A 19,864-nucleotide genomic window follows, 5' to 3' on the forward strand; every position below is an offset into this window, starting at 1 on the left:
GATTACATCAGCAAACAGGGTCAAGAGCACACAAGAGACATGGCAAAGAATCTGAACAAGTCATATAGTAAGTAAAATCTAATTCAGTATTTAGTATTCAGTACTCAGTTTATTCACTTTATTTTTGTCATTACAAAAAGGCAACATTGTCGTACGACATGCCGCCTTTGTTTTGAAACGTACAACCGGAAGTCGTGTCGTTTCCTCCGTCTAGCTTGACCTCGCCTCGTCCATCATCCAGTCTCTCGGGCGGAGGAGGAGGCAGACTCAAACCAGGAGAAAGCGCTCTCCGGAGGCGTCCGACGGCGACGGAGCTCGACTGGCGTTTTGCGGAACATTGTGCACTCGACTTTTATTTTTGTTTATTTTAAATAAGAAGAAAGTCTCGGTCCTCAGCAATGCAGACGTCAAACAGTTGCCCCTCCACAGTGGGCAGGAACCCCTTCGTCCACGAGCTGAAACTCACCATGGCAGAGACAATACAGGTAAGGCAGTAATGATGCTTCAAAGATACACATGTTTCATCAAATGTAACTTTCTTAAAGAGCATCTTCCTGCGTCGTGGTGAGCGACTGTCAGGCGGTGCCTTGTTTAAACTGTTTATTCCCCAACTTGCACCTAAACTTCACATGTCTTCTTGTTGCTGTCAGACACTTTCATTACTTCCTGTTTTGTAGGCGAGTACATGCACAGACAGACACACACACACACTCACGCTCACACACACGCTCACACACACGCACAAAAAAACAAGTTCTTCAAACCCAGGAGCAGTGAAGCAACCTTGTGACAATAAAAAATGCAGCCACACAATGCTTCCCTGGTTGTTTTATTTGTGCTTAAAGTGGTCCTTAAAGGATGACAACGAACAATAAACAGCAACAAAAACACACTTTTATTCATGCACTTCTTAAAAATCCTCCCACATACCTTACTGCATCCGATAGCTCGCTGTAACGCATGCTCATTAGGATTTACAGGAGTTTTCTGGGCTTATATTGAGCTGAAAACAATCATGTAAATCCACAGTCGTGCACTCATGTTATATATTATTGTCAGAAGGAATCTTTACTGTTTCTTGTTGTAGTTTTGAACTAATAACTAGCCCTCTGGAGGGTTGGCCGTATCCAGAAACATACGAGTAACGCTTGCGACATTGTATTCAGCTCTGATTTGGGAAAGAAACGAGTCGTGAACAGGTTTCACAGGTCGGATTTTCTGGTCATCGGTTGCATACCTGCCATGCTGCTTCCATATTCTCCATTATCAGTGTCATCTGAGACGATATGGTGTCAGGGCCACTTCTCTGCCTTTTCCTGGGATGGATCTGGCAAACGACAGTTAAACATTTGCATTGTTGTTGTTTTTTAATCCACACAACTATCAAAGATAGGAAGCAGAGCACACACACACACACACACACACACACCTTGTTAACCAGAGTTATGAGCTCCGGGCCGAACGTGAGCTACTCGTCTTGCTTTGATACAGACGGACGAGCTGTGGCTAAATCCTAAATCAACTATTGCGATCGATTGATTCTCACCGCTGGAGGAGGACCTTCATCATCAATCAGCGATGGATCGATGGCTTCTCAGGCTCGCTGACAGGTTGACTGCTAATGTCGTCCGACTAAATCAGTATTTTCATCTCGTTAGGTGAAGTGCTGATTGCTTTCACATGATATTGAGATGAGATTCATTCTCAAGCGTTTTCGGTTGACTAAATCCCGCCCCTCCAATGCAAACAGGCCAATTGTATTGTAGCGTCCATATTGTAATAGCTCATAGACGCTAACACAAGTGTTTCAGATTTTCTGTATTTTCAGGCTGTTTTTTTTAAATTTTTTTGGAGTCGTGGTGAAACGCTGTGTGATGCTGATACTCGTTACTCTGAGAGGCTGGAAGGAAACAAACCTACAGGTTTACAAAAGGTTAATATAAAAACATGGTGACTAAGTAGCTCCTGAAGGTAAACTGAACGCATACACATTCTGCTTCAGCTTGTTATTGATCGCATCAGTGAACTAAGACCGACACGGCTCGACAGGAACAGGGTTGTTCCTCAATTTGTCTCTGGTCTCCAGGTGATGTGGTGTTTCACTTCATGCTGTTGTCTTTAGCTTCATCTTCTATCTTTAACTTTCTAACCTGTTTTTCTCCTCTGAATCAGTTTCACATCCTGGAAAAATCCTCCAGGCGCATTTTGTAGACCCTTCATGTCGGCTTCTCTCTGAAATAACTTTTCTTTTTCCCTTGAATTCGATCATATCTATTCACTAAGTGCAGTTAGTGACAGTGTGGGCTCCACAGTAACTTTGACAGAGTAGCAGCGGAGAGGGGGCGGGGCTCAGCGAAGGGGGGGCGGGGCTAAGCGAAGGGTCCGTGGCGAGGAAACTCATGAAACGAGTTCCACTGGAAACACAAGTATCCAACATGTGTTTCTCTGTATTTGTTTGCACTCACACAATACAGACAAAAGGAGGAAGTGCACGCCCATCAGGTTTATCTGTTCCCCCATAGCTGCAGGCCGCAGAGATGCCTGCTTTCATTCAGAGCAAAACACACAAAGCACTCGACTCCCAACAATTACGCTCCGCTGAGAAAAGTGCTTAAACCCCTTTATTGTGTTGCCTTTTTGGGTTTTCCATGCTTCCACTGCAATGAGCTCGGCCTTGCGAAGACCCTTTCGAACCACTTTGGCTCATCGAGGGATAAAGTCCTCATTAGCACGCGTCTTTTTCTTCTTCTTCTTCTTCTCTCGGAGCTTGCACATGATTGTAAACAGTTGCGTGTCTGTGTCTATTTCACACCTCCAGCTGGCTGCTTTTAACGTCGCAGCGAGGTGTGTTTTTCCACTTCACACACACACGTGTGCGGCTATTCAAACACAAAAACTTGTTATCCTGCGTAGATGTCCTCGAGGCCTGCATGACAGGATGCCGCGTGTGCGGGTCGCTCATATTGAGTCAACATGTGCTACTTGATGCCTTAAAAGCGCTTCTTTCCCCGCTGCTACTTTTGTAGTTTTTCTAACTTGCAGCCAACACGATGTGCTGCACCGGAGGCCGACTGGGTCAGCAAGTGAAACCGACAGCCAGATGGTACACGCGCATTTCTGCTGAGTCAGACATTGCTGAACAGTGAACATCACACAGACGAGGCTGCCAACTCTCCAGTCTGCTGACAATATACCTGTGACATCCGACAGCTGCAGTGTCCACAGACTGGATTACTGCTCAAACCGCAGGAAATATCTGCAATAGTTCTAGATATTTTGGACAATTTTCAGTATTAAAACCTAACCTACAAGTTGTTTGAGACAATATTTATCTACAAAAACAATTAAACATCTATAGTGTTAAAATGAAGAGTAAAGTATAGAGATATTTATTAAGTTCACCAGCACCCATTTTTCTCCCAGCAAAATATTTATGTCAGGGTGTGTGTGTGTGTGTGTGTGTGTGTGTGTGTGTGTGTGTGTGTGTGTGTGTGTGTGTGTGTGTGTGTGTGTGTGTGTGTGTGTGTGTGTGTGTGACGAAAAAAACAAAACAATCTGTCCACCAACAACATGACAAACGGGAGGTTGAGTGCTTCCTGGGCCCCCGAGCGGAATCAGAGCTCACTTCCCTCGGATAATTGAAAACAATTAACCATTGAGGCCAATTATCCTCCAGTGCAGCTCAGAGAGCTCTTCACAGCGAGCTGGGCCACAGCGCACAGGGGAGCATGGTGTCCTCCATCACGGCTGTGGAAAAGTACGTTAGAGTCAGTCAGTCAGTGCAGGTACATGTGAGACATAAAAACTGTGGAATAAGATATGCAGTATTTAAAAAAAAAACCCTTTTTGTCCTAGCGTTTCATCTATAGCGCCATGTGCGTTATGACCATACACATGCAAAACTAGTAACATTAACCATGGACCTCGGCTGAACTGTGTTTACTGCTGTTAGCATGGCAAACATGCTAAAGTTGTTAGCATTATATTGTGAGCATGTTAGAGGGTTGATGTGAAGCCCGAAGCAATGCTGAGCTTCAAATTACATCAATATTAAATAAAAAATGCCTTTCGCTGACATCCCCAGAAATACCGTGAACCTATTTAACGCACACACATATATCACAATAAATAAATATGGTAGTGAAAATATGACAAATAACCAATAATATCATAAAACGCATCAATATATCTGCAACTGCACTGAGAGGATTTGATTTCAATCCCTTTGTGCGGCGCTCGAGTGTTCAGTTTTTGGACGGGGAAAACGTCACAGTACAGAAGCTGAAGACAATCTCGTTTCTAATACGCTTCAGGAAATAATTAGATCCTGTAGAATTACGTCTCTTGTGTGTTTTGGAAAGTGGCAGCGCCCTGCCGCAGGATGGATGGAGCGACGCTGTCCCTCAGCTTCAGTGTTGGCCTACATACACATGGCCGGTGTGAGGAGGTGCTCCAGGAGACAATGGGGCCATCTTCCCAGAGTCTCCTGAATATTTAACACCCGACAGAGTGGCCAAGTCCAATCACTGAACTTCACCCTCGGGTTAAAAAGACATTTGCAGCTGTTTGCTCTGTGAATCCGTCGTGTGTGGAAACTGTATGTTATACATCTGATATCTTCCTCTACGGCTCGTGAGCGAGCTTTCTTACAGCTGAGTAATGTTGTCATCAATGGGTTATTTTAACACACTGCGTTGTATTCAAACCTGCACATAAGAGGAGGCCTTTGAGGGCTAATAATATCCAGAGCTCAGTCACCAATGGTTGCACTCAGAGGATAAGACTTTGAAGATACCTTTGTATTAGAGTGCGGCAGTGTGTTCCAGGAGAGCGCAGCACTGCAGACGCTTTTTTACAGCAAATTTCACATCCTCGGTGGAGGATGGGTCCGGTGCTCACATAAAAACACTCCCCTCCACCACGCCCCGGCTCATTCTCATGCCACCTCCTGAGGAAATGTCAGCAGATCCTCGATGGATTCGTTAGGCTCCGATGATGAGTGCACTGCGCGTCAGGCATGAGGAGGGGGGGGGGAGGCGAGGAGAGGCGTTAGAGCATCATAAATCTCTCCCATACTATTTATTTATTAATACAGCCCTGCAGTGTGTGCACCTGTGCCCCCCTCCTCTGGAGAGAGCAACACACAGGAAAGACAAGCGGGGGGGGGGGGGGGGGGCAGTATGATTCCCCAGAGTGGCCAGAAAAAGCCCAGTAGGAGGAAAACATTTGAAGGGAGAGCAGCATGATGAATGAAGGTGCAGCTGAGCAAATAGACACGGGGAGTGAAAGATTGATGGGTGGATGAGTGGAGGAGGAGAGGAATCCCTCCGGGATTGGTGATTACTGTAAAGCAGGTCGGGAGGTTGATAAGAGGGGGGGAGACGAGGGAGAGCGACGGGAGACAGAGAGCGAGCAGGAGTCGGACAAGGAGGGGAGGGAGAAGGAAGAGGCTGAGAATGTCACACACTCTGAATTTACACTGGAAGCCGTGACTTTGTGACCCACTTAGAGCACACACACACACACACACTCACACACCCCAGAGAAAAGGCATGCATGACGGGTCGGTCAGCTGACCGCTCATCTCCACTGTGGCACTAGTTTTCGGTGACGAGACTAAACCCGTCTGACTGACGGTCGAGCTCGGCCTCGTGCACGGTTTGCGAAGTCGCCGTATCTTTTTTTTCTTCCTTTCTTCCCTCCTTTATTTATTCATCCAGTGAAACCTCACATGGTGTTTTATGCAAAAGCCAAGGCCCTTGTCTGATGGTGCCAAACGGTCAGCACAGCCGCATCGTTTCCTCATGTGTACTTGCATTGTTTGAGGGAGAGGCTTCTGGAGATGCACTGTCCGCTTACAATTCAGCAACTGTGAAGGTTTACGGCTCAATATGGTTAATATGTATGTTATTTTGTCATTTAATTTAATAAATGCATTTCAAAGTGTAAATTAACCTAATTAGGCTCCTTATGGCATGCAAAGTGAGGCAATTAAGAGCATTATAATGACCGTGCATGATGGTGGGCATTAAACCGACATTTTAGAACTAAATAAATATGAATTAAATTGGTTATTCACATGTTTGGGTCGACAATGTTAAAGCGTTTCTGGTGCTCTCTCCACACTGTCCGGTCTCAGAAATGTTTTTAGAATTGTTCTTTTCATCCACTTATTTCATTGCCACATATCTCGAGACGCCCCCCCCCCCCCTCCTCCCTCTGCTTCCACCGCCGTGTCGCTTCGAGTCCTCGTGCAGCATCACCTCTCCGGTCCGGGGTCACCTCAAACTCCTCCCCCAGGAGCGTCGGTTCGCAGCAGGAGCGCGGTGTCTTCCTGCGTACAGACGCTGCACATATAAAGCCTGTGAGCGCCCGCGAGGTGTTATTAGAGCCAGACCTTCTGAAGACGCCGGCGGCGCTTGCTTTCCCGCCTCCTCCACACGAAGACACGTGTGTAGATATTCTGCTGCCGAGCAGGAATGTGCAGTGTGTGAAATGACAGTTGTCTGTAAAGCAACAGGAATGTCAACCGGGGGAACGGTGACTAAGAGCTGGTGAAAGCAAAGTGGAATGATAACAATACGGTGGCTTGTCTCTCTCTCTCTCTCTCTCTCTCTCTCTCTCTCTCTCTCTCTCTCTCTCTCTCTCTCTCTCTCTCTCTCTCTCTCTCTCTCTCTCTCTCTCTCTCTCTCTCTCTCTCTCTCTCTCTCTCTCTCTGCAGATAGGACTGATGTCCGTTACAGTCTTCCCGGTGCGGCTGCTGCTGGTGTCCTTCTTCATGCTGCTGGGGTGGCCCTTCGCCTTCGCAGCCTCTCTGGCGCGGTCTGACTACGCCATAGAGCCGCAGTCCTGGTGGATGAGGTGTGTGTGTGTGTGTAATATTCTTGATGAAAGTGTGTAAAGGCTACTAAAATATAGGGGATTACGTAGACGTGTGGAAATGGCAGCATCCTGTAAATAGCATCCAAACAAACAAGACCTCTGATAACCACAGTCGTGTTTATTGGTGTCTGCTGAAACTCTTTTGTCTGCTTATTCAATTTCACGGAGAAAAAGAATAAAATAAATATATAGACCATTCAAAGGTTTCTTAGCAGGTTCAGTCATGCAATATCCTTCATTTCTAAGAACAACAACAGACTGGAGAGTTTCACATGAAAGTTCTCTTTTTCTGGACATTTTGAGATTAAAATGGAACCCACGAATGTGAAGCTGCAGATCCTCAACCAGCTCGAAGGAAGAGCAGTTTTATAGCTCCTCTCACCAGCAGACCTGTTTTCAGCTGTGACATCACTGCACAAGTGTTTTCAAGTGTTTTCTACTCATCCATCAGTCTTCTAATGCTGCGTTCACACCAATCTCTTTAGCTATCGACTATAGAATAAAAAACACTCGTTCTGCTTTATACTCGTTGTGGAAGTCACAAAAACGTAGGAACATCAAACGCCCCCCTGTTTGGGTTCATAACAGCGTCCGTAGCCGCACACAGCTCGGCGAATCGCACCGACTACAGGAACTGCGTCTGGTGTTGCGTTAACGTTTCCGTCATCCACCATATAAATAACCATGAGCTCTGCTTCATACTTGTTGTGTAAACTTGTTGTGACGTCAGAACATCAGACTCCGTGTTGTCTGGGTTCATAATATCATCCGTAGTGCCACAACAGCGTCTGAATGACGGCCGCTTTCAGCTCCTTCAGGGGGCCGATGGGGCGGGGCTTCTCAACGCTGATTGGCTGACGCGGCTATGAGTCACGCGATTTTTTTTGTCGGAGGTGGGATATTTGAACTCGCGCGAATTCGCCCCGCGTCAAACGGGCTGTTCGCGGCGCCTCAAACGCGTCAATCGCGTCTTTGCACTAACTTCACATAAAATCTGGTCGCGCGTGAAATTGGCGCCACGTTCGGTGTGAACGCAGCATGAGGCGATGATCAAACTCAAGGTACCATCAGAACGCTGGAGTGCTGCTGCTGGAAACAGGCCTCTATGCACCTCTGTCGATATTTTATTAAAAACCAGATGTTTCCACCTAGAATAGTCTTTTAGCACATTCACAATGTACAGAGTGCATTTCTGATTCATTTATTGTTATCTTCATTGAAAACAACAGTGCTTTTCTTTGAAAAATAAGGACATTTCGAAGTGACCCCGAACTTTTGAACGGTAGTTTATATACTTGAAGTGAGGCTGATCAGATTAAAGCAACTGGATTACCACTTTTTGAGAAGTTGATCTTCAAGGCGTAGTTTTCGTGCTGGAATCCGCTCCGTCGATGGTTAACGGAGACGCTTGATGTGCATTTCCGCTCTGCGTGTCCCGTCTCAGGTTCATAGACGTGTGTCTGCGGGTGATCATGCGTGCCATGTGGTTTTGCGGAGGTTTCCACTGGATCAAAGTGAAGGGAGAACGGGCGACGCCCACCGAGGTCCCCATCCTCACCGCGGCGCCGCACTCCTCCTACTTCGACGCCATCCCGGTCACCATGACCATGTGCTCCATCGTCACCAAGCTGGAGAGTCGGAGCATTCCCGTCTGGGGCAGTGAGTAACGCACTTTTAGATGTAGCCAAACATTTATGAGCCATAATGACAATAAACATATTCTCCATTTAATGCAAAGTGTGCCGTGGAAGTTACCAGACTGTAATCCAGACGAGTTTTAATCCAGATAATCTGTTAAACTTCTGACTTTACCGTTTATTTATTTACCAGGACAAAAGTCAGATTGCATGTCTTCACATATTTTGTGATTTGTATTAAATTAAAATCAATGTGTTCGTTCGAAATAAAGAACGATGATTAATGAAATGATTAGTCTAAATTAAATAATACACACAGATTTAAATGTTAAAAAAGGTAGAAAATCAAATTTTGTTTTTTTTAAATGAACTGCAATAGAACAATTCTAATTATATATCAAATTTGAAGCTATTTTTTGCAGCAGATTTATATGATTTAATATTATTCTGGCACTTGTTCCCATGTGTTTATTCCCTCACTGGAAGTGAGGTCTGAGCCGTCCTCTCCTCAGCATCGCTTCCTTCACAGTAAACTACGTTGAACTTTGTCTTCCTGCAGCAAGACGCGTCAACGTGTTGAAGCATGGAGACAAAACATGGAGGCAAACTGTGTGTAAACCAAACTGCAACGAAAATCCTGTTGGAAAGAAGAATCCTTTAATGCGCTCAAGTTGAGCTGAGTTTAAAATAATTATTATGCTTTTAAAAGAAAGAGGCTCAAAATATCAGCAGCATAGATCCAGGCATCTATATAAATGTTTATTCTTTTAATGAAACTATTGTCTCTCATTCATTTGAGTCATTTATGGTTTACTGTATGCTTTGAATCCTCATTGTTAGTCTAAATACTACATTTCATCACTTTTTTATGTTTACAGACATGCCACTACATGTTTGCTCATGAAAATATGGTGAAAAGTCATGGAAATTGGGTTTAAAGTCATGGAAATTTTGAATCATTTAAGGTTTACTGTATGCTTTAACTCCTCATTGTTAGTTTAAATACTACATTTGATCACTTTTTACTGTTTACACCCAGATTCCATTGAGTGTTTGCTCATGGACACGTGGTTTAAAGTCATGGAGCTCTATCGGTCACAATGTGTATGAACCCTGTCCTGAAGCTGCGTCCCTGAGGCTGGATCTTTACACCGTTTGTCTCCCGTTCTGGCGTTCACTCAAAAATCTTTCTCCGCCCGCCGTCCTCGCAGCTCTGATCAGCTACATCCGGCCCGTGTTCGTGTTTCGGTCGGACCAGGACTCCAGAAGGAAAACGGTGGAGGAGATCAAGCGGAGGGCCCAGTCCGGGGGGGAGTGGCCTCAGGTAGCCACACGACGCCACACGTGCACTGAACTTAAGCTCAAGCGGATCACGAGCCGTTCAACGTGACGAGTACGAGCCGGAGGTTTGTGTTAATGTGTATTTATTTCTTCCAGATCATGATATTCCCAGAGGGGACGTGCACCAACAGGTCGGGGATCATCTTGTTCAAGGCTGGTATGTGTTCAGTTCAGTCCCCTTTCTGGCAGCGTGAGGCGTAAGGTAGCCGTGTGTGTGTGAGTGTGTGTGTGTGTGTGTGTGCGTGTGTGTGTGTGTGTGTGTGTGTGTGATTATTCCATGGAGATTTAACTTTAAATCAAATAGCTTTGTAGAGCCAGAGTTACCCCTCGTGGACTCTGAGGACTAAAGGACAGCAGGTAAATGTTTCCCACGTCGTAAAGAATTACCACCGCACTCCACACTTCTCCTAAAACCACTTCAAAGCAGTTTTCTGAGCTAAGTGCATCCCCTCACTTCACCGCGGTCTTTTTGCACACCGCACCAGTCCGGTTGTGGAACGCGGTGCACCTTTCGGGCTTGTTTGAGGACGGATGCTAATCAGCTGCGACCCGTCAATCAAAATACTTTATGCTGGATCCTTCTAGTATCACATTTTAACAGCCACTGAATACGTGAAACCAGTGACGGGCGGTGGATTTTCTACCTGTGCCTTTAGTGCCCTGAGTCGTAGTCTCGATCAGCCGTTTAACAGCTTAAATTATAAAATAGCGATAACTTTGTGATTCTGTTTCGCCCAGCAGAGGAAACTTAGCAGGCCAGTGCGTGAAACTACGACGAGGAACGTTTCTTTTGTGTTGATAGTGGCCAAAAGTGTGAGTGTTTCCAAAAGCACCAGAGTCCCTTTGAGGGGCATTCCTGGTTCGACCTGTTCCTCGCTCCAAATCCCCATTTTTCAATCTGGACTTACTTGATCTGACTTTGAGAACAAAAATAAATATATTCACCTTTTTTGAAATTGCAACACAAGAAATGTTATATTTGTAAGTTTTCAGAGTGAAATGGGTCGTCAATGCTATGAATGCAGAGGTGTTTAAATTAAATTCATGCACTTATTCTTAGTTGTTCAAGGAGGGGGGCGGGGCTTCACGTGAGAAGGGATGTCCTTGTAAATCAAAGCTTGTCAGAGCGACCTTTAGTAAACTCCTACACGCTTATAGTTATTATAATACATCACACAAGTAGGCGCCTGACTTTCTTCTTGTCCAGAGGCAAAACATTGTTGCAACATTGTGACGTCGTTGCTGTTTAACAACAATTGTGAGCATCCAAAGTCAAAATGAGGGTTGCTTTTTCTTCAGCGTAGGAACAGCTTATTAAACTCATGCAGTTTAAAACTGAAATGTTGATTGTGTTTCTTGTGGTAAAATATCCAGCCAAGGGTGTGCCGTTGTATTGAGGAGATACTGCGAGATCACTTTGTTCACTTTTCATTTAACTCTGTGCGCCCGGAGTCGACTGCTGAGCTGCCAACATCCGTGTAGCTGTCCGGGCAAGTTCATTTAATTCTGGCCCGGCAGGTTTTGGGTTCAGTGTCTTGCTTGAGGGTCAGTTCAGCAGGACACGCTCGTCATGTGATTGTTCCCATCTTTTTTTTATGTGTGTGTGGGAGGGGGTTGTTGTTTTTCTGCTCGCATCCCCGCGTGCGTTATGCCGTCCGCCGCTGGTCCGACCCTGCTCTGTCTAATCCCCTTTCTTCCAGTCTGTACATCTATCATTCCCAGTAAGCCCTGTTGGTCTCGCTCTGCCCTGCTGTGTGTGTGTGTGTGTGTGTGTGGGTGTGTGTGTGGGTTTGGGTCTGTGTGCACTGTGTGTTTGTCTATCTCTGATGTGTCTCCTCTGGTTATGTCTCCTCACTTGCTCCCAGCACAACAGTGTCAATGTGGGTATGTGTCTGTCCGTCCGTCCGTGTGTGTGTGTGTGTGTGTGTGTGTGTAGTATCCAGTGCCACCTGTGCACGGCGTACTGCGCAAGTACGTCCTGTCCCTCGAGATGACATTACAGTTCCATGTGCGGCCGTCACGCGAGGTCCTTAAGCGTGGCGTTTCAAACAAGTTGTCGCCGGTCGTCCGTGTCTGGAGGTTCCTTCTTGATCATCTGCTCAGAATTATTGTTCGTTCTCCATGTGTTTCTTTTCTTCATAGGTGTTGTGTTAACTCGCCTCACCCTGCCCTAAGGGCCCACTAATCACGCACATATTAACACATATTTAAGCTATGTGTTGCAATATATTTGACTGCACTTCTCTGGCTGTAAAATTATAATTTGCATTACTGAGGATTTAATTAGAAATTTCTAATTAACTTTTATAAACATGCTGTGTACTCATAACACCTTTACAGCTTGTTGCGCTGCCCCCAAGTGGCCAATGAGATATTGTCAGGCATTCAAAGCTCCCACAGTAGCTTGAATGGGACTTTCTCCAGTAATAAATACTGCATGGAGCTTCTATCATCATTATAGAGTCTCAATAGAGACCTCGTCGTAACCAGTAAGCCCGGCACACTGTTCTGTCTCACCTGAAATGTTTCTTAAAACAATGCAGTACTTTGGTACTTTCATTTTTACTAATATATGCATGGAGCGTGTTTAAACATTTTATTGTTCTCCTCTCTTGTCTTTCTGCAGGTGCTTTCATCCCAGGACTGCCAGTGCAGCCTGTGGTGCTGCGCTACCCGAACAAGCTGGTAAACACACTTTGTCTCCTGACACACACCTACACGTACAGGGAGGCTCTAAAACCTGAACTACTTGGACGTAGTCTGAGCTTTAGACGACTCCGGCCGTACACGTACGCAAACCTACACGTCCCGACACGCCTGTGATGTCACGGCTTCATCCCTGCACGCGAGCATGTGCTCCTCTTGTGTTGAATGACCTCATGTTCCAGTAGGATGAAATTCCACCCCGCCCCCCTCTCTCTCATTTACACTGACACACACACACACACACACACACACACACACACACACACACACACACACACACACACACACGTGTCATGTCTCTCCCTCAGCACCTCTCCTCACTGTCTCGTGAATTATGCAGTTGTTATTAGCTAGTTTAAAAAAAACAACTTCTTGCCTTTGTGCTGAGTTTAGTCACTGTGCTGCCTTCAGGGACAACGTGGCAGTACGAGGCACAGCAACCCTGAATGGGACTTCTGTGTTTCTGCACCGCCAGAAGTGTTTCCATTGCATCTGTTTCCAACCGTTCAGTTAGCGGCGGCGGAGGAAACGTCGCAAACTGGAAAAAGGAAACACCTGTGACCAATGCAGCCAGTACGGCCGGCCACCAACGTTGAAACAACAAATCACATGAAACATGCTGATGGTCAGCGAGCCCAATCAAACAGCATCGTGTGATAGTGACGACTCATGGTGGAAAGTCAAATCTATGCAGCCTGACCAGAGATATGTCTTCTTGACCACCAAGGAGATTTTTTTCTCCTTCTGATTAGTAATTTATGAATGCCTTTTTTCCCCCCAATATTTAAAGTGTTGCTTTTCTGCACCTCTTTGGAGAGAAACTACTTTTTTTTTTCAACATATCGCATTTTGTCGACTCATACGGATTTGTACGTGACTTCAAACCCCCCAAAAAGGATTAACTAGCAGCAACAATTATGTATATTATGCATAAAGTGTGTTGGTCTTCATCCTCAGAACGCATTGACACGCAAGACTGAGGGAAGGAGGGAGGGAAGGAGGGAGAGAGGGAGAGATGGAGGGAGTGAGGGATGGAGGGATGGAGGGATAACTTTATTAATCCAGGGTAGGGAAACTCATTTGTCACCATAGACAACAACATACTCATACAGACAACAACAGACAAGGTTCACAGTCCACAACAGACGAAACAAACACCAGAACATGCCACATGAAACAGACAACAAGACACATAACCAACTTAAAACGATGCTAAATTTAAATCTAAAAACTACAACTAAAGGTGTTCATTAAAAAAAAATCAAACTGCTGCCGGGACAAAAAGAAACAGAAGTTCCAAGAAGTTGTTGTAAATTGACCTCCCATTTGTGTGTTTGACCTGAGCCATTTCCTCTTCCTCCTTCTTCTCCACAGGATACCATTTCATGGACCTGGCAAGGTCCCGGAGCGTAAGTGTTTGTCTCACACACACACCTTTACACACACACACACACACACACACACACAGCTTTTACTGCCCTCAGCTAAGTATGTAGTTAAAACACCAGTGACCTGTTTTCCATTAGGAATGAACACGCTGAGAGGCCGCGGGGAAACCTCCATTATCTCCGCCTCCGTCCATCATATTATATTTCTCTCCCTGATATTATCTCGTCATGGGTCGACAAAGCAAACTCTTCTGTGTTGCAGGTTCAAGATCCTGTGGCTCACTCTGTGCCAACTTCATAATCCCATGGAGATAGAGGTGAGTGGTTTAGTGAGCCCAAAGGCAGCCAGTAGAACGTTTACAACCTGTTGTCACGCTTCAATCTTCTTCCCAAACTGTGAGAAGTACTGTCTTAAAATATGCAATAATGTGTAATTTTTTGTTATGTTACATATCCTCAGTACCTGCCCATTTACACGCCATCCCCCGAGGAGAAGGACAACCCTGCGCTGTTTGCCAGCAATGTCCGAAAGATCATGGCCAAGTCAGTGTGACCGCATGAATATCTTTGATTTTCTTTTTGCGCTTGTTTTTGGGTTGTCCATTACACACACTCACACACACACACACACGTGTGGCTGTCCTCATGCGCCCTGTTCCCTGCGTCCTGCAGGGCGCTGGAGCTTCCCCTCGTGGACCTGTCCTTTGACGACCGAGAGATCAGCCTGTCGCAGGGCCCGCTGCGCATACGCGACTGCAGCAGCCTGCTGGACTTCCACCAGCGCGTCTGCCGCTTGAGGTGAGACCGGATCGACTGGCCGGGCCGGTCGGAAAAGGGTGGTCGCGATCCAGGACTTTGTGTTAAAGGAGCCCGGTCCTGATACTGAAGGGTTTATCTCCCTCGGGATCCATCTGGCTGACGCGCTCTTGCTGTGACTCAATGTCCTTCACTTTGATCGGATAAAAGATCCATGGACGTGCTGTGATGGAGAATATAGGTTTCTGTCTTCAGACGTGGTATCACATCAACCCCTTGATGCCAACAATTAAGCCCTTTCGGGGTCCACAGAGCAGCGCCACCCAGTGTACGTGTAGAGTAACATAGTTTCATCACGGCATTTGGCTTTTAATCTGGTTACTTAGGATCAAAACTAGGGCTGGGAAAAGATGAAAAAAATGAACTGATTAATCACATGATGTGCCAAATTCAATAATAAAGTAAAAACTAGTGTATTGCAGCTTTTCTTTTAAAGTTATGTTATCAGAACAATATAACAGCACTCTGGAGCAACAACAAGTTAACATACATACATATATAGTTTATATATCTGTTTTCTTTTTTTATGAACAGGTACTGTTCAGTAGTAAGGGTCCCTGTGAGGGACAAACCACTCCTTCTTTGGTCCATGTTCAGTCTGTTGCTTACCTTTTTTAAAGATGTTAAAGATCAGAAATTGATTCACTTTAAACAAAAGCAATAAGTGCTTTTCATGTTTTCAGTTCAGTTTTTCTTCCTCAGTGAGGAAAGTCCAGCCTGTGTTGACTTGAACAAGAGCACTGACGTCTGGTTGAATGAGGTGGAGACGTGAAGGACAGCTGACGGGTATCAGCGGTGGCTTTGCACATGCGTGATAAATGTTCACTCCGGACGCTGAGCCTGCAGCGCGAGCTGCCGGTAGACTGAGCGCCTGTGAGGCGACTCAGCGACTCGCAGCGCTGAGAACAGAAACTACAGAACAATACCAGCTTTCACGTCAGGCTCAAGTCGGCAAATTGTCTGGCGATGCTACGTAAGTGCACCTAAATTAATCGACTTCAAAGTAAAAGCCCCCCCAAAAAGAAAAAAAATGCAGTTCACGCATGATCAAAATAATGAACGCCGTTAATTGATTGAAAAGTTCATGCAATATTAACGCGTTAACTTGCCCAGCCCTTATACAAATTAATTGTTTTGGTATTCTTCAGGAAAAATGTTTTCCCAATACTGAAAATTTTATTTTTTTCACATTAATGTTACTTTCATTGACGCTAGTTAGTATTAGATGAGTCGACTTTTGCAGTTTTGTGTCAAACTCTTTAAGAATTCACTGCAATATCCAGTGTTTCCATGTGTGTGGTTAACAGCACGACTAATGCATTGTTGCATGATGTGATTCCTTTGTTTGTGAATCATTCTGTGAATGAACAGGCTGACAGCAGGGAGGACCAGCGAGCTGCTGGAGGAGCAGGCCAGAAGAGCCCGGAAGCTGCAGGGCGACGGGCTGAGTCTGGACGCCTTCGCCCAGTTCCTCAACCTGCCAGTTACAGACACACTCACACAGATCCACAGCCTCTTCGACCAGGTAGACACGGAGCAACTGCATCAATGGCTTCCTGACACAGTTTGGGAGTTTTTTTTAATTCAAAATCCCAGTTAGATCTGAGAGGTTTGCTGCATTTGCACCCTGGAGCGGTTCAGGACGTCTTAACATTTTATCATTTAAAGTGTAAAGTACTTTCTGAGTCGGTGTTTGACCGTCCGACCTTCGGTCTCTTGTGTGGTCATTTAGCTCCGTGTGACTTATTCAAAGCACCCAAAGGATCAAACTGTTGCTGTCATAGGTCATAACTGTACGACTCAGGAGTGTTGTACTGGTTTCTGATCAGCTCCCCCTTGTGGACAATATGAAGTCTGCTAAATGCCAACACATTTAAATATGCATTATTGGAACTTTGCTTAATTCTTTTGCATGGAAAGGTGTTTTGACATGTAAGAAGTTCTTTGTCCAGTTGAATTTACAGGATTTTAAGCAACAGATGATGACAAGTTTGCAGCGTTTCAAAAAACATACAGCATCATATGTGTTATTCCTTTGCTGGTTCTGCTCACTAAGATAGTTTTGTTCCCAGCACGGAGACGGACAGATCGACGTCAGACTCTACGTCATCGCTCTGTCGACCGTTCACCGACCGCTGAAGTCGATGGAGACGCTCAGGTTGGCCTTCAAGGTGAGCGGATGTCCCGTTGAACAGCGCTTGCTCTCGCTTTCATGTCCTTTCCCTAAGTGCACGTGTTGTTGTGCAGATGTATGAGAACGAGGAGAACGGGTACGTCCGGCGAGAAGACCTCGCCGCCATCTTTGAGATAATGTTGGGAGTGAAAAAGGTGGAACTTTCGGCTCTTTTTAAGTCGCTCGACGGATCCGACGCGACGAGGATCACATACGGTAGGACTCAGGAGATGATTGACAGCGTCTTCCTCGGGGCTGTCAGCACCGCATTTGATTTCTTCTTGGCTTTACTGATGAGTACAAGTACCGTCTGTCGTTGATTTTCCGTAGTCCTTTACATCCACCATCTGCTTCTAGAAACTGCCAAAGCTTCTCTGAACACTTTTTTTTTTGTACAATAAAGCCATTTTCTTTATTTAATATGAAAAAAACTGATTCCCCCATCTGCACATAATGTAAAACGTGTGACTGGTATCTTCTTCGTGATTCTACTAATGCTTTTAAAGAAGTAACTATTAATATACTGAAGTTAAAATGGTATAAATGCTCCTTAAATTAAAATAAAAGATGTATTCCACTCCCCTCTTTACCAACTATAAAGATATCCGTCGTGTTTAACATTCACTGACATCAGTAATGACATTCAACACCATCCTCTCTGTGTTTTTCCCCAGATGAACTTCATCACTTCATAGAGCAGCACCCGTTCTTCGTCCAGGATTACCTCGATTTTGAAAACCATCCGCGCAGCCAACCGAAGAGCAACGGCCACAACAAAGACGACTGAGGAAACGGGCCGTGACGCGACCCTCTACGGACCTTCTCTATCTGACGTAACGGCGTCCCCGGATGCTGCAGCCCCGCCCTCCCCCTCCTCGCTCCCCCGACCACCTCTGTGCCTTCAAGCGCTGGAAGACAAGGGTACTGACAGAGTAACAAGGCTGTAAAGGATCGGAGAGGATGGATCCAGTGCTGCACAGATGATGGAAACACGTCTCACTTCTCTTCGGGAGTCTTTGTTTCTCCTTCTTTTGCATCTTTATCTCCATTGTGATTGAAAGAAACTGTTTTTTTCTCCCCCCCCCTCTTTTGGTGTTTTTATTTATTTAGAAGTTTATTTTCTTAGATTTGATGTACAGATATGTAGGAAATCTATCGATTAAAAAGGACGGGTATGTTTTTTTGGGGGTTGAGTTTATGCAAATGGACACGAGCACATGTCCTGCTGCTCTTCATAGACGCAGTGTAGTCCTGTGTAGAAACACAGAAACCTAACTTCAGGATCAGGACACACATCACGCTGCCGTTGTATGAGAACTAAATCTCCAAACTCGGGAAGAAATAGCAGAAAGATCTGGCACAATGAAATCATTCTTCAGCAGCTGTGTCACTGCCATAGATGTACGACTTGTGAACAAAGGGCCTTTGACATTTAACAAGTGGTTTATTATATTTTGAAATGAAGAAGAATCAAATCACCTAGCTATGTGTTTTTTTAAATTATTTTATTTGGTAATATTTTTTTTGGAAATGTCCAAATGATTTTTTTTTTTCTCCAACTTCAAGGGTTTTTTTCTGAGAAAAACATTTAAGAGGATGGTTTTCGAGCTATGAATACTTTCTTTGACCCTCTTGACAGGTAGATGTTACACATACTGCTTCTTAATATTTCTGTCTTAAAATATCAGGTCTAGATATTGATCTCAGCTGGTTTACCCTGGACTCACACATTTTGTACTTTATGTATGTTTATATTACTGTAAAAGTGTAATTTCTCAATTGGAGACTTAAAAATGCAGATATCAAAGCTCCTTGCCTTTATTTTAATAAAAAAAGAAGTGTTGTCACCGACTGTCTCCTTCCACTAGGTGGAGCTCTGCTTTCACACATTCACATCGAGGTGGTTTGACTTATGAACTCGCTAAATGAAGTCAGTTATTCTCAAATGCCATAAAGCCCTCATTGTAATTTTATAATGCATTATATTATTTATTAATCTTTGATTTACTTACTCAGCTGTGGACTCTATTACAATTGTTTTGTTTTGATCATTTCTGGTCATCATCCAGTACATTTTTTCACACTGCCCCTCCCCGCTGTTGTTATTTTATAAATCTTTTCCACATGGAGTCCACATGGTGGCGCTAGCTCCCTAAACTGTACACAGCAAAATGCCCCACGCACCACTGCTCACCTGATGGACAGCAAAAGCATTACCTCATCCCTTCCCCTTCCTTCCTTCAGGTAAAAATAGACAGATTAAGCCTCGGCTTTGATGACAGAAACCTACAGAGGAGGTGTGGAAGCAGGGAGAGAGGGAAGGAGATGGAGGAGAGGGACTAAATGGATCGTTCTGCTCCAAATCCAATTCCTAATAGCTGGAGGGAGGGTGGGTGGGAGGAGGGAGAAGAAAACAGTCAAAGAAAGAGGAGCGGCAGAGGGGGAGTGGAGATATCACGTCTAACAATTAAGACCTGCCTTCAGGGCCTAAAGAAGAAGCTTTGTTGAAAACATATAAATTGCTCATTGAGCAGTGCCTCTCTGCAGTCCCTCAGATACTCCTGCCTCAAAGGAATCTGTCATAAAAGACGGCAGCCACCGCCCGCAGCCCAGCACATAGCAGGGCTGGAATCTGTTCACAGTATTTAGGGGATCCATCTCCAGTCGTCATCCCGGCCAAGCAAACCCCCCTACAGTAAAAAAAACACTAACAAACCTGGATCTAATCCCAGTGACTGTAGTTGAGGAAACATCACATCCACTTGAGATCCCTCGCGGTTACTGTGCACTTTGCAGGGTCAGCGATCCAGAGACGTGGAACAGTTGTCTTATTTGTTTTTTGTTGTCCAGGTCCAAGTGGGCGAGCCGCTTGATAGCCTGCCTGGAAATTATAGGCCGGTTTGCTTTCTATCCGAGCCAGG

The 19,864-nt window shown here is 45.1% G+C and overlaps 1 protein-coding gene across 1 annotated transcript; it reads left to right on the plus strand.

Moving 5' to 3' along the window:
* The first annotated feature begins 327 nt into the window (after nucleotides 1-327).
* lpcat1 (lysophosphatidylcholine acyltransferase 1) lies at nucleotides 328-18,736 on the plus strand. The gene is made up of 14 exons (XM_068575787.1): nucleotides 328-485; nucleotides 6,722-6,861; nucleotides 8,327-8,541; nucleotides 9,731-9,843; nucleotides 9,957-10,017; nucleotides 12,487-12,545; nucleotides 13,941-13,975; nucleotides 14,217-14,271; nucleotides 14,415-14,497; nucleotides 14,627-14,752; nucleotides 16,142-16,295; nucleotides 16,843-16,941; nucleotides 17,018-17,159; nucleotides 17,618-18,736. The coding sequence occupies exons 1-14, from the start codon at nucleotides 399-401 to the stop codon at nucleotides 17,728-17,730; spliced, it is 1,482 nt and encodes a 493-aa protein (XP_068431888.1). The 5' UTR covers nucleotides 328-398; the 3' UTR covers nucleotides 17,731-18,736.
* Nucleotides 18,737-19,864: the final 1,128 nt, after the last annotated feature.

The sequence above is a fragment of the Clinocottus analis genome, unplaced genomic scaffold, assembly GCF_023055335.1.
Source record: "Clinocottus analis isolate CAN_PGR_092001 unplaced genomic scaffold, fCliAna1.0.p SCAF_14, whole genome shotgun sequence".
NCBI lineage: Eukaryota > Metazoa > Chordata > Actinopteri > Perciformes > Cottidae > Clinocottus > Clinocottus analis.

Excerpts from the sequence above, each read along its gene's own strand:
- lpcat1 (XM_068575787.1), top strand. The coding sequence starts at position 399 with ATGCAGACGTCAAACAGTTGCCCCTCCACAGTGGGCAGGAACCCCTTC. Across the intron at positions 14,753-16,141 it reads CAGCGCGTCTGCCGCTTGAG|GCTGACAGCAGGGAGGACCA; the intron begins GTGAGACCGGAT and ends GTGAATGAACAG. Across the intron at positions 16,296-16,842 it reads TCCACAGCCTCTTCGACCAG|CACGGAGACGGACAGATCGA; the intron begins GTAGACACGGAG and ends TTTTGTTCCCAG.